General features: G+C 39.8%; 1 protein-coding gene across 3 annotated transcripts in view; it reads left to right on the forward strand.

Annotated features, from left to right (window-relative positions):
* The window catches only part of cep57 (centrosomal protein 57), a 29,887-nt gene that overhangs the window by 7,186 nt on the left and 7,838 nt on the right, over positions 1–14,863 (forward strand). For all 3 annotated transcript variants that reach the window (XM_060943415.1, XM_060943416.1, XM_060943414.1), the window contains exons 2-9: positions 1,586–1,712; positions 4,507–4,677; positions 8,008–8,129; positions 8,198–8,368; positions 8,692–8,790; positions 8,993–9,073; positions 9,429–9,670; positions 9,849–9,993. In XM_060943415.1, coding sequence (XP_060799398.1) covers positions 1,586–1,712; positions 4,507–4,677; positions 8,008–8,129; positions 8,198–8,368; positions 8,692–8,790; positions 8,993–9,073; positions 9,429–9,670; positions 9,849–9,993 — 1,158 coding nt within the window. The remainder of the gene's footprint in view (positions 1–1,585; positions 1,713–4,506; positions 4,678–8,007; positions 8,130–8,197; positions 8,369–8,691; positions 8,791–8,992; positions 9,074–9,428; positions 9,671–9,848; positions 9,994–14,863) is intronic.

Raw genomic sequence — 14,863 nt, forward strand, 5'->3', positions numbered from 1 at the left:
GCCAGTCAGCAGTGTTCAAACTGTGATTAACAAATGGAAAATCAGGGGCTCTGTTAAAACCAAACCACGGTCAGGTAGACCAACAAAAATTTATGCCAAACAGCACAGAGACAAGCCTCAAAACTTCTGGACCAAGGTAATTTGGAGTGATGAGACCAAAATTGAACTTTCTGGCCACAAACATAAACGTTACATTTGGAGAGGTGTCAACAAGGCCTATGATGAAAGGAACACCATTCCTACTGTAAAGCACGGAGGTGGATCACTGATGTTTTGGGGATGTGTGAGCTACAAAGGCAAAGTTGAAGGAAAGATGAATGCAGCACGTTATCAACAAATACTGGAGGCAAATTTGCACTCATCAGCCCGGAAGCTGCACATGGGACGTACTTGGACGTTCCAACATGACAACGATCCAAAACACAAGGCCAAGTCGACCTGTCATTGGCTACAGCAGAACAAGGTGAAGGTTCTGGAGTGGCCATCTCAGTCTCCTGACCTCAATATCATTGAGCCACTCTGGGGAGATCTCAAATGCGCAGTTCATGCAAGACAGCCCAGGAATTTACAGGAACTGGAGGCTTTTTGACAAGAAGAATGGGCAGCTTTACCATCTGAGAAAATAAAGAGCCTCATCCACAACTACCACAAAAGACTTCAGGCTGTCATTGATGTTCGAGGGGGCAATACACGTCATTAAGAACTGGGCTATGTAAACTTTTGATTAGGGTCATTTGGATGTTTTTTGTTGTCATTATGATTTAAAAATAGAGAAAACAGTTGTTTATCAATAAATGGCTTCACCCAACCACTAACCATGAGTGGGGAAAGAAGTTTTTGTGTTATCATTCATATTCTCTGAAAAAAGGCCAAGAAAGCAAACATTCTGCCAGGGTATGTAAACTTATGAGCACAACTGTATCTTTTTTTGATCATGCCGCAAATCCTCCAAGTAATGCCCTCAGCTTTCCTGTCATCGCATACTCGCCTTCCCATCACCGCGGCGATAGTCGGTTGTGAAGGCGATGGACTTCCTCCCTGCAACACGGCTGCATGCAGGTTTTGAAGGTGGTATCTTAGCGAACTCGTAGAGCTGCTGAACTTAAACGTAGTACCGCAGAGTTTACATTGAGCGTCTTTGTCATCATTAATTAGTTTGAAATGCTCCCATACTCCACTCCGTTTTGACTGCCTCGTGTTTGTGTGCTGGGTCTCTCGCCGCCCGCGAGAATCCCGCGTTATGTTCAAGTATGTTCGGTGTGGCCTAGATTAAGTAATGACACCCTCAACTGGCGACACCATGACATTTCACTGAAAAAAAAAACTCCTGTGGAAAATGGCCCTAGAGTCATTTAACCTACAATTAATTTAATCGATTAAATTCTTTTCGACAATTAACTGATAGTTGATTAACTGTTTACATCCCTAATCCAAATTAGTCAAATTTTAAACTTGTATTATTTTATAAATTATAATATATAAAAACATTATTATATAAATAACTATATTGTATTGTTAACACTGGAAAAAGATGGATGTAAACGAAATAGTTTCTTCTAACTTCTCTGTGTGTGTGTGTGTGTAGGAGATGAGCCAGATGTTGGACTGTGTGTCTTTGGCCTCCTACACTGAGTATCCCACTGAGCGGCCCTTCATCAACACACACCCTTCTGCAAAACCTGTTAAAGCGTTTCCTGAGAGCAGCAGTGCAGGTCTCACACACACATTCTGCAGCTTAGTCATATTTTATGGCTTTACATTATCTTTAGGATGTCATTTCATTTATACTTGTGTACGTCAGTGATACTGACACGTACGGGTCTCCCTGATGTCATTTTATAGATTTTAATACAAACTTTCAATGTGATCGCAAGGTGTGGAGATGAAAAAAGTAAATAAAACGTTTAAACCTCCCGTCACAAAGTGATGCCTGGGATACCCTTCCCTTCTGCTGAGAACGGCCCAAAGCGTAAATGACGTAGATTGGTGAACCCCTGCCTGGAAGGCGCGCCGGCAGAACATGAGTTGTGAGCTATGAGCGGTGTCTGAAATCACTCACTCGTTCGCTATTCCCTACTCACTGTCTAAGGAATTCTATATAGAGGACTATATCGTGAGCTCATTGGTAAAATGAAAAAAAAAAACACTTTTGGACACTACTCTGCCGCGCTGTTATTTACATAATTACTGTCGCACAATTAAAACATGCCAGGTCAGACGGCTGGTGGGTTTTCAGAATAATAAGCCCATATTGTACTGAACGTATTTCCCACATTAATAAATACAGAGCACTTTGTGTCTGCTGCATCTTTCAGTTCTTTTAAATCAAGGCTGAATACTTTCTTCTTTGCCTTTTATTAAATCAAATTTGAGGCTTTTGGTTAATTCCTCACTCTGCACTCTGACTTTTATTCTCGTATTTTATGTAGTTTATTCTGTTTTAGCTTATTTTCTATTCTCTTACCGTTTTTAATGAAATATTCTCTCGTTGCTGCACCGGGTGTAATAATTGTCTGTTGTAATAATTCTCACTATACATTTGGACAGCACTACAACATGGTGAGCTCGCTATATAGTGAGTAGTGAGTGATTTCGGACACCGCGTATGTCTTGCGTGATGGGGATGAAGACGAGTTAGTTGGGGAAGAGAGGGAGAATGTAGGGCTCGGGATAGAGTCCTACTGGTTTGAGCCGCACCAGGACCGTCACATTGACAATCACAATGAGGTGAGTGATGCCCCTTTTCCACCAAATCAGTTCCAGGGCTGGTTCAGGGCCAGTGCTGGTTCACAGCTCGTTCAACTTGTGAGCCAGCTGAGAACCAGTTTGCTTTTCCATAGCTCGGGGTGCAAAGGGGAGCCACGTCATTACGTCACTGTATACGTCAGTTATGTCGCTGCGTTTGCATAAACCTTGGCGCGAACATCGAAGCAACAACATGGAGAAGAAGCAGCAGCAACAACAACAATAATGGATGACTTCACGTTTGTACAGCTGCTGCTTCTGGCTTTACGGTGCTTCATTGGGATCAGAAAACGGCAGATCCAGTATGTTTGTGTTGATCGACAGGTTTTGAGTGGACGGCGATTACGTTCTAGGAGACAGGTAATAACCTAAACGTTTTGACTCTTACTTACACTGAATGTGAGATGCTTATGTTAGCCTTTGTTATGAGCTAATGTTAGCCGGTGTTATGTCAGCTTTGGCGGTCTTGCTATTGTTGTTGGTCTTAACCCCCCCCCCGACGTAAGCAGTTCTTTCCTCTGGCCCAGCAGAGAGTTGGTGCTAGCCTGGAACCGGTTTTTCTGGCCCCAGAGCCAGTTCTTTGTCAGTGGAAACAGAAAACCCGGTTCCAAACTAAGCACTGGCCCCGAACCAGCCCTGGAACTGCTTTGGTGGAAAAGGGGCATGAGTGCCACACAGATCTGGGCAAGCTGACATGGTGGAGGGATGATTAACAGGCAACCTGTTTTTGTTTACATTAATAATTACCAGTACCGGCTGTTTGAATCTTTTACTGGTGTAATTGTTAGTATAATAGTGATTCCTGTTAGTAAGTTATAACTCAGGCCAAGATAAAATAATTGTTTTGGTTCCAATTCGGCAATCGCCTACCGAATACCGACCTCCCAAAAGCACAGTGTGGCACAGAGATATATCGCTTCATGTGGACAACTGTTGTGGAAAGTAGTCATTAGACTGCAGCCAGTGTACCAGAACACTGCTAGTTTAGATCTACTCTACTTATTTTATTACCTGAAGGCTAAAATAAAATATTTTCCCAGCTACCTAAGAGTATGTACCCACTGTTCAAGCCTGCGTTTGTCATTGTTTTCAAGCGTTTTCAACACACTGGATTAATGGAATATGTGTACAATAGAGTGTGCCATCTGTTCGCCAGATTTTCAGAGTCAAAGAGAAGAGTGAATTTATTTAGGTGTCGGTATTAATTTAGAACCTTTTCAATATTGTAAAGTACCACAAAGGAACACTGCATTAATACCATAATATTTGTAAATAAACTGTTATGTTATTAAGTGACTGGGCGTGTCTGTATTCCTTTAGTAGTGATGGAAAATGTTTAAAAGTCCTGGCTTCAGACTCTGTACTCACACTTCCGGGTTCTGGAGATTCCCCAATCTACATCACAACAAGGCGCCACAGTTCCCGTTTGCTCCATCGTGCTGCTTTGGGTTGTGTGTGTGTGTGTGTGTGTGTCCCAGTTTTTTATTATCATCTGCAATTGCATTGTGATCATAACTATCTTTATTTTCACGGCATCATCAGGAAGAGTGCATTTATTTAGGTGTTTGTATTACTTAAAGCACATTTGATCATATGCATGTAAAATATGCTATATAAGTAACACACTTTTTTTTTTATTATTGTTTTATGCAACATTCTCATAACTGTTATTAATATAACATTAGTATTGATGTTTTTTTTTAATGATCTATTATGACACTTGTGTTACAATATGATACAATATATTGTGTGTGTGTGTAGCAATCCACTCCGCTCTGCAGAACCTACAGCAGAAGATCCACAGGTTGGAACTGGAGCGATTGCGAGCAGAACAGAACCTGAGGAAGCTCTCGGGGGAGAGAACTCACACAGGGACCACCCAAGAGAGAGAAATGAACAAGAACAGGGACTCGCACAGACCCAGGAAACGGGGTAAGACCCAGCAGACCTGCTGATTTACAAATCACACAGTAGGACACAGGATCAGTGTGTTCAGGGTGTGGTTGGTCTGAGTCAGGGTTAATATAGTTAATTAAAACTACCCATGAAAATAAGATTAAAAAGTCTAAAAAAGCAAACTAATTAAAACTACAATGAGCAATGCAACCTGAAATAAACTGGAATAGAATTACAGGTAAAATCAGCTTCGTTTCGTTTCCTCCTTCGAGATGGTAACGGACTAGTTCCAGAGCATGGCAGTAATGTAATGCCGGCTGCCATAAAACTCCTAAGAAGCAGAAGATGCTCTTTATGCACATAGAAATCCTATAATACAGTCGAACAGATATGATGTATCAGACATATTGGGGAGCCATGGGCTCGTCATGGCGCCATCCTGATTTTTCAGTGTCCTTTAAAAGTAGACGGCCTTTCGATTTCATAAAATCGGTGAAATTTAGTCATTGTCATCTGAAATTTGGTCATTGTGATTTGATGTTTATTTCTGTAATATCTCACAAAATATCAGGCCATTCTGTGGCTGGGAAGTTATTTAATTTGAGGGGATTCCCGAGCAAATAATGTGCATGAAATTGCTCACTTCGCACAGTCAAGCAGACAGAGGGAGTCCGTGTGCGCGTGCGCAGGTTTACCTTTGACCGTGCACTGACAGTTACATCATTCTGTCACTAAACGAACAGCTGATCACACCGAGGTGCTCGCTGACTGCCGGTATTTATTAGTTTGGTCCTGCGTTTCCTTTCCTTCGCATCATAACGTCTTTCCTTCTCGCTTTCCGTTACTGTAGTCGGTCTTTCATGTTTCATTCGCACACTCGTGTCCTCCATTTTTCTCTCCTGTTTCAAATTTGTATCCCACAATGCCTTGCGCGAATGGGAAAAGCCCGCCACGTGATGCATGACGTAGTATCTTGAATTGTGTCATGGTGAAGCAGGAAAAAATTTAGGGCCATGTGGCGTTAAATTCATTAATTGTTCTATTTAAAAAACCTAATAAAATTGGAAGTCTGTGATTCGGATTCAGTAGCTTTCGGTCCACGAAACAAAAACAATCGGGTGTCGGGGAACATTATTTTTATGACCTACACTTGAAAAATCTGAAAGGCAGTCTACCTTTAAGATTAAGAAATTCTTGGAAGTGGTATGAATGCGTCGCGATTAGCTTGACACGTTATGCCGGCAAATATTGGAAATGAGAGCTCACCCTCCACAAGTAAGAATTCAAGTTCAAAACATATTTCTTCTATGTAGAATAGATTTATTTACAGGATTATATGCGGATGGACGGATTATATGATGATTGGAGGATTGAGATCAGTAAAGTCTGTGAACCACATTATTATAGCTTGCTGTATTCTGCAAACGAACTTTCCCAGAAGGATTTCTGCATCAACGGACAGCATGTTAATGAAGACAGTTCCCCTCTTTTCATCCAGCTCTAAAATATTATTTAAATATTCTGGTCTACGATGAGTCTCAATTCCATGACAGGTGTGACAACTGAAATGAGCCACCAAGATGACAAGCAAACTAGCCTGGGAAATCCCATGCTGCTTTGCACAATCGTTCCGATCTGAAAAGACAGCATGGAAACTATGGTCTAAAGGCTCGCCTGAGTTAGGGAGCCAATCAGAGAGTGGGGAGGGGTGGAAAGACGGTGACGCGTACTACTCGACAAACGGAAGCTTGTAGTTTATTTGGGACTGTTTACGGATCACATTTAACAAGGCGGCGAGTGATACGAACCAAACTTTCGATCAAGCTTTAGACACTGTTCTGAATAGTTTAGAGCGAAAGTTTGTTTTTAAAAAAAGAACAGCATTTGGCGTTACAGTCTTTCTTCGTCGCTCTAACTACGTCACCGGGTACAACTGCCATGGGCTACGTATACGCCAAATGATAGACATTCGCAACGTCCAATAAACGGCCGTTGACAATCGTAAACCACACCTCCCCTACGAGAAATTCAATAGGCGGATTCCAGACCATATTTCACTTGTGATATGGTCTGGTGTTAACCAGACTAACAAGCAAACACCATTTATTTACAATAATAATTTTAAATTGAGCAAAACTTGGTGACATTTTAAAAATATAAATAAAACTTATTTGTAAGGAGCTAAAGAGAATTTGCTATCAGGAATCCCTACGATAAAACACAGGATAGTCTGACCTTCATAATGCTCAGTTTCATTGAGCTGATTCAAACACAGATTTCTTTCATGTTGACTGTAAACGTATGAAAAACGTTCTTCAACACTCCTGTTTGACACGTTCGGAATGATCGCAAACCATCGGTCACACATTTTCATTGTTGTTAAGCATTATTGCAGTGTTGAGGCACATTCATTGATTATAGTTGACAATGCAGTATACTATGACAGCAGTCAGCAAAACAATATGTTGTCTAATACCCCTTTTCCACCAAATCAGTTCCAGGGCTGGTTCGGGGCCGGTGCTGGTTCACAACTCGTTCAACTTGCGAGCCAGCTGAGAACCAGTTTGCTTTTCCATAGCTTGCGGGGCTAAGCGGAGCCACATCATTACGTCGCTGTATACGTCAGTTACGTCGCTATATACGTCAGTTACGTCACTGTATACGGAAGTTACGGCGCTACGTTTGCATAAACCTTGGCACGAATACCGAAGCAAAAACAACACGGAAGAAGCAGCAGCGGCAACAACAACAACAATAATAAATTACTTCGCGTTTGTACAGCTGCTGCTTCTCGTCGCTTAAAAATGGCGATCTTTCGCGGTCTTATTGTTGTTGGTCTTAACAACTCCGCCCCCCCCCGCTGACGTAAGCGGTTCTTTCCTCTGGCCCAGCAGAGAGTTGGTGCTAGCCTGGAACCGGTTTTTCTGGCCCCAGAGCCAGTTCTTTGTCAGTGGAAACAGAAAACCTGGTTCCAAACTAAGCACTGGCCCCGAACCAGCCCTGGAACTGATTTGGTGGAAAAGGGGCATAATTGTGGCAGAAGAAATCAATGTGTCCTATTCAAGTTATTACAGGATATCTATGGCTGTGCAATACCTGAAAAACTAAATAAAAAATAGTCAATTCCTCAAAATAAAATTAAAACTAAACTGAATTAAAAAAAAAACAAAGACTAAATAAAAACTAATAAATTTAAAAACTATAATAACTCTGGCCTGGGTGTGGTCAGGGTGCGTTGGTTTTTTGTGGGTGTGGTCAGGGTATTTGTGGTTATTGTGGAGCAGGGATAAAAAAAAAAAGTAAGTTTATCATCAGATACTCATTACAGTTCTGCAATTTTGGGTGTGCGTGTGTGTGTGTGTGTAGAGGTTGCGTCTCAGTTAGCAGCAGCTGAAGTTAAATGCACTCTGTTGGAGAAACAGCTGGACTTAATGAAGAGGACGGTGAGAAGCACGGAGTCTGATCGAACAACTGTCCTCAAACACCAGGTTGTGTGTGTGTTTGTGTTTAGGTTTAGTGTCTATGAGCATTGTTTGAGTTTGTGATTGTGTTTCAGGAATGTGTGCGCGGCTCAAGTGACGTGTGTGAGAAGTTGGAGAAGTTGGAGCAGGAGTACAGGAGACTGACACGCACTCAGAACAATGCTGAGGCCAAAATCCGAGAGCTGGAGTATAAACTGCAGGAGGAGGAACACCACAGGAAACTCATACAGGATAAAGCTGCTCAGGTTTTACACCCCCACTGCTCTGTCCACCCATCCCTCCATCTGTTCGAACATGCATGATGTTTAATCAAGTGAAATAAAAACTAGACTTAGTTTTATATTTATATCATGCTTGTTGAATGCAGCATGCTTTTAAATGGATTTTTAATGCTTTTTTTAATTTTTTTTATTTATTCATTCTTCCCAACAAACTCTGCCTTCATTGAAATATTTTTAATTTAAAAGTAATTTTATATAAAGTACACAGATTTTTATTTCTAGCCTGGTTTTTCAACATTAATTTTCTATACAATTCTGTTTCCTTCATCTGATTGGCTGCTCTTCAGTTACAGACAGGCCTTGAAGCCAATCGTATTCTGATTGAGTCCGTGTCGACCCACCCACACCGCTCCTCCAAGAGCACAAAGAAGAAACTGTCATCAAAGGTAAAGAAATCAGAAAATACTAATCAGTGCTGCTTTAAGGCTGATGTTAGGAATATCATGGACCACAGGCATTAGGTTAATGGTGTTTGGTGGAGAGGGCAGGGTGAGACTGGAATCTGCCCTGTACTGCTGCTGGGAGTTGGGAGATTTATTAAATTCCGTAACTGTAAGTGATGTTGCTGTTTCTCTTCCACTTTCCCAGAAGCCTTTACAGCAGAGACATTCTCACACACAGCCTCACTACAGACTGAGTCTGGGGGATGTACCGTTTGTGGCTGGAACAGTATGCTCGCTCTCTCTCTCACACACACACACACACACACACATTCTGATGAGAGTAACACCAGTTTAATCCACTCGTTTATCCAGAGTGAAGTGTAAAATCTCCCCTAATTTCTCTCACACTTATTGTTTTGTAATAAAATATAATGAGAGAGAATTCACAGTAAATTTACAGTACGACGAAACACCAGAAACTTCAGCTATACCTGTAAGATATAAAGAATGAAATATAACTAGTGTGTTTGTTGTTTAAACAGTTATAAACACTTATTAGTGTGACAATGAATAAAGTATAACACTTTTTAATAAACATTATTCATTATAAATGTATGCCCTCTCTCTCTGTGTGTCTGTAGTCCACAGGGGCGAGTCACTCTGTCCGTGCTAACGTGCAGCACGTCCTCCATCTCCTGAAGCAACACAACCGTCAGCTGTGTAATGAGCGTGTGCTGGGAGCCACGCCCCTGACAAATGGGAAAGAGGCTTCAGAGCATCGGTCATGCAGTAGCTCCTCCTCCTTCTCCTCCTCTTCTTCCTGTAGTGAGGAGCTTTCAGAGCTGCTGCAGGCTCTACAGGATGAGTTTGCACATATCAGCTTGTGAGTTTCCACTTTTATATTTTATACACATTTTAGCTTACTACAGAGTTCAAGATGTAGTTTGAGGGGGTGTTATGCTAATTTAATCACATTTCAATTCATATATATTTTGCAGTTCATGCTGCATGCTTGTAATAGTGTTACTGTGTGTGTGTGTGTGTGTGTGTATGAGAGACAGCGAGCACCAGGAGCTGGGGAAGCAGGTCCAGGCGTGTCGTTCTGACAGACTGAGGCAGGATTTGGAACGAGAGAGAGAGAACCTGGTGAAGAAGATGGAGGAAAAAGGAGAACAGATCGCTAAGGTGCGACGACATCAGGCTCAGGTCAGCTTCATCCTCACACTCCTCAAAAGTAACCTAACTTAAATCGTAATTTTCTCTGAGACTAAACCAGACTCTGCATCGAGCACCACATCTCATTTTTCAGGGTTCCCGCGGGTCCTTAAAAAGCCTTAAATACAACTTTTGGTTTTCAAGGCCTAAAAACGTCTTAAATTGTTTTTGTTTTGGAATGACTGGAATTTTCGAAAGGGAGGTATTAAATTTAATATTGGACCGAACGAGTGAAATGTCTCCATCCGGTTTGGGTATATATGAGTGATTCCACGCTTATGGGTACTGAAATGGGGACATGAACTTATTCACCTAAAACCATTTCTTTTTTTACCATCAGGTCACAAAACATGTAATCTTTAATGAATGATATGTTAAAAGATAACTTTAATTTTCTGAGATGTAATAAAAACATATTTATATGCCAAAGTCAAGCCTATGAGTTCCAAAATGATGTCTGTTACATTACTTCTGTTACGATTGTCCATCTCGCGTCTGTTACAAATTAATTGCAATCTAGCTATATACCATGTTAATCTTATTGAAAGAATGTGTATGTTTATTCTACTACACATGTTTATTAATTATATTTGCTAAAACATCACCTTCCTATGTTTCAAAAAGTAATTCTACATTGTTAAAATTGAGAATATATATGTCCACAACACTTCTGTTACATTCTGACTTTGGCATATAAATATGTTTTTATTACATCTCAGAAAATTAAAGTTATCTTTTAACATATCATTCATTAAAGATTACATGTTTTATTTATGACCTGATGGTAAAAAAAAGAAATGGTTTTAGGTGAATTTTTAAAAATAAGTTCATGTCCCCATTTCAGTACCCATAAGCGTGGAATCACTCATATATATATATATATATATATATAATTTTTTTTTTTTAACCGTAATTTTAAAAGTGACCAGCGTACCTTTTGGGGGCAGCATTGGTTCTGTGTGTCTTCTGTGCGTTCTGTAGATCAAGAACTAATGTTAGGTGGCTACTGGAGGAAGTGTGGTGTGGTGGTTGTGAAGAGTGAGAGATGTGCAGGTAGCTTACGCGGGCGCTAGAAAGCGTTGATAATTATGGGAAGATGTCTGTTTAACGACAAGTGGTTGGGGGATGACAAATACCCCCAAAATAAGGAGAAGAATCGTTTGCAATAAAAATCGCTAGATCGCACAAACGTGTTTAAAGACAATAACGCGGCACTGGGGACACAGCGGACTGGGAAACTGGTTTTTCACGGACACGAGGCGCGCGAAGTCAAGCGCTCCGGAGTGAAACGCAGGGGGGTTCGCGCATGCGCACAAGAGTCAGGTGGAAAATGGGACTTGTAGGAAATACTAATAATAATAATGATTAGCATCATTTTTTACATAATTATCATTGTTTATTGTATTAAGTTTAATATAAATATATAAACAACCTTTATTTCAAAACAAAAAGAACTCCAGAAAATTCAATAATTCTAAATATAGTACAATATAAATAATTTGTACAAAAAGTTTTTTAGTTTTATTACTTATCGTCTACAAGTGTTTTTAATATAATAAGAATAATATTAACAACCACTAATAATAATTAGTAGTAATAGTAATTATTATTGATTATTAATCATTACTACTTATGAATTAATGATTAAGTACTAGGGATTATTAAATGTTATAAAATTAAGTTATTAAAATTATTACAAAATTATTAAAAAGTAGTAATTGGTAGAATATAAACAAATACTCATGGATTATAGATAATTTTTTTAAATAGTGAACATTGATATAAAATAACTACTACTAATAATAAACAATAATACTACTAGTAATACTTGTTAATGTTATCAGTTCAATTGTTATATCAATGTTCACTATTAAAAACAAATTATTTATTATCCATGAATAATTGCATCACTACGACTACTACTACTAATAATAATTACTACTTTTTTTAATAATAATTTTAACTAATCTTATAACTCACTTTTATAGCATTTTAATAATCACTGCTTATTATTTATTAGTATAATTTAGTAGTTGATAATAATTACTACTTATTATTAAATTACATTTTGATAATCACTGCTTATTAAGTAGTAATAATACTGAATTATAATAATTGCTATTCAATTAATTAATATAGCTAATAAGTAGTGATTATTAATGTTATAACTGAGTTAATTTTTTTAATTATTATTAAAAAGTAGTTTATTATTAGTAGTAGTAGTAATAATAGTAGTAATAAACAATTATTAATGGATTATAGATAATTGATTATTTTTGAATAATGAACATTGATATAACAATTGCACTGATAATTCGTTTAGTTATTACAACACATTGATTAAAATTGATAATGGTTATGAAAGGTGACAGTTGTTTTTCTGTGTTTAATGTAACGCTCTGATGATTGTATGACTGCATAAACAGGTTTATGCTGTTACCTGCTATAATGCAGAAGATACTCGAGAACTTCCTCAGCCAGCTGTATACTGTATGACACTCAGACTGATTTTGCTGTCGGACACAAAAGCCTAGGTCACAACCGGACATATGATTTTTTGGCCGTGCGATTTTTGGCGTTTCCCACATCGCTACGTTTTTTTTTTTTTTTTTTTTGTTCGTGGAGAAAGACGCACGTTGGCCGTAAGTTTGTCTTGCAACCTGAAAAAACCGTAAGCGCCCGTAGAGTTTGTTTGACATGACAAAGAACCTCTGCGGCCAGTCTACGGCTCGAAAATCAGCACGTCACACGCACACCCTCCATGCGTTTCTTGCGTTTTTTGCACTTAGACCAGCCGTAGGAGCACGTACGGCCGGTTGTGACCTAGGCTAAAATCACACATCATCAAAGATAATCTTTGGGGATTGAAATAATGCCGGCTAAGGTTGTTCAGCTGGTTCTACTTGCCATTTATTGTTTTCGTTTTTGAAATGATTCATGGCGTTTTCTCCAGTAAACACCAGTCTTCTCCTTGCTGCTACAGTAGTTCTGCAGGCCCAAAACACACGACTTTGCTTCAGCTGTTTGCATGTCTAACAGTTGCCATTGATGCACCCTGTTGCTCACCAATTGTGTGCATTCTTAAAGTTAGTAAAAAAAAAACTATTGCAGAAAACAGTTTTAAGTTGTCGTATTTATCATTTTCTTTGCCATGGTACAGTCTTAATTTTTCCATTTAGAGGTCTTGAAAAGGTCTTAAAAGTCTTTTTAAATTTGTACTTGAAAAATGTGCAGATACCCTGTTTTTGAGATTCTCACCACATCTCATCACATTTTCCAGCACTGTTCCGTATGACAAGATCCCAGTGAGAGAGAAATTACTGATGTGGTGGCATTTCATATCACAAAAGACATTCTTTCTGTCGAAAGGAGGTTTAATTCAGTTGTGAAAAAAAATAGCAACAGCTATAGCAAATAGTGAAAGCAATGTTTCTTTTTAATATCCCTTACATACTTTTTGTTTAAGATCTTGTTTGCTATAGATGCTGTTACTATTTTTGCACATCTGCATTTTTTTCATTCTAGCCAAAAAAAAGACTTTGTTTAAAATGCATTACTTTTCAACTGCGTTCTGTATGAAATGCAACCCTAAATCAGAAAAAAGTTGGGACTGTATGGAAAATGTCCACCTAAGTCCTGCTGGAAAAGGAAATCAGCATCTCCATAAAGCTTGTCAGCAGATGGAAGCATGAAGTTCTCTAAAATCTCCTGATAGCTGCTGTGTTGACTTTGGACTTGATAAAACACAGTGGCCCAGCACCAGCAGATGACATGGCACCCCAAATCATCACAGCCTGCGGAAACTTCACACTGGACTTCAAACACCTTGGATTCTGTGTCTCTTCACTCTTCCTCCAGACTCTCGGACCTTGATTTCCAAGTGAAATACAAAATTTACTTTCATCTGAAAAGAGGACTTTGGACCACTGAGTAACAGTCCAGTTCTTTCTCTCTTTAGCCCAGGTGAGATGCTACTGACGTTGTCTCTGGTTCAGGAGTGGCCTGATAATAGAAATGTGACAGTTGTAGCCCCTTTCCTGAAGATGTCAGTGCGTGGTGGCTCTTGATGCACTGACACCAGCCTCAGTCTGCTCCTTGTGAAGCTCTCCCAAGTTCCTGAATCGACTTTTCTTGACCATCCTCTCAAGGCTGCGGTCATCCCTGTTGCTTGTGCACCTTTTCTAGCCAGCCTTTTCAGTAATGACCTTCTGTGGCTTACTCTGTGTGGAGGGTGTCGATGGATGATTGCTGACTTGACAGTTGTCCAGAAGATGGTCTTCCCCGTGATTGTGGTTGTGTGGACTGAACTAGACCGCAAGATACATGGTATTTATACGGTTTTACTCAAACTCAAAGTGAAATGTTCTAATATTTTGAAAATTTTTTATTTTTTATTTTTTGTGCTGTATGTACCATGATTATCAGAATTTTAAAATAACTAAAATGTTTCAAACATTTTTCTTACATGAGTCTAGAATATCTCCTCTCATTATCTCTAGCCGCTTTATCCTGTTCTACAGGGTTGCAGGCAAGCTGGAGCCTATCCCAGCTGACTACGGGCGAAAGGCGGGGTACACCCTGGACAAGTCGCCAGGTCATCACAGGGCTGGCACATAGACACAGACAACCATTCACATTCACACCTACGGTCAATTTAGAGTCACCAGTTAGCCTAACCTGCATGTCTTTGGACTGTGGGGGAAACCGGAGCACCCGGAGGAAACCCACGCGGACACGGGGAGAACATGCAAACTCCACACAGAAAGGCCCTCGCCGGCCCCGGGGCTCGAACCCAGGACCTTCTTGCTGTGAGGCGACAGCGCTAACCACTACACCACCATGCCGCCGAGTCTAGAATATA

This window comes from Neoarius graeffei, chromosome 16 (assembly GCF_027579695.1).
Source record: "Neoarius graeffei isolate fNeoGra1 chromosome 16, fNeoGra1.pri, whole genome shotgun sequence".
Classification (NCBI taxonomy): domain Eukaryota; kingdom Metazoa; phylum Chordata; class Actinopteri; order Siluriformes; family Ariidae; genus Neoarius; species Neoarius graeffei.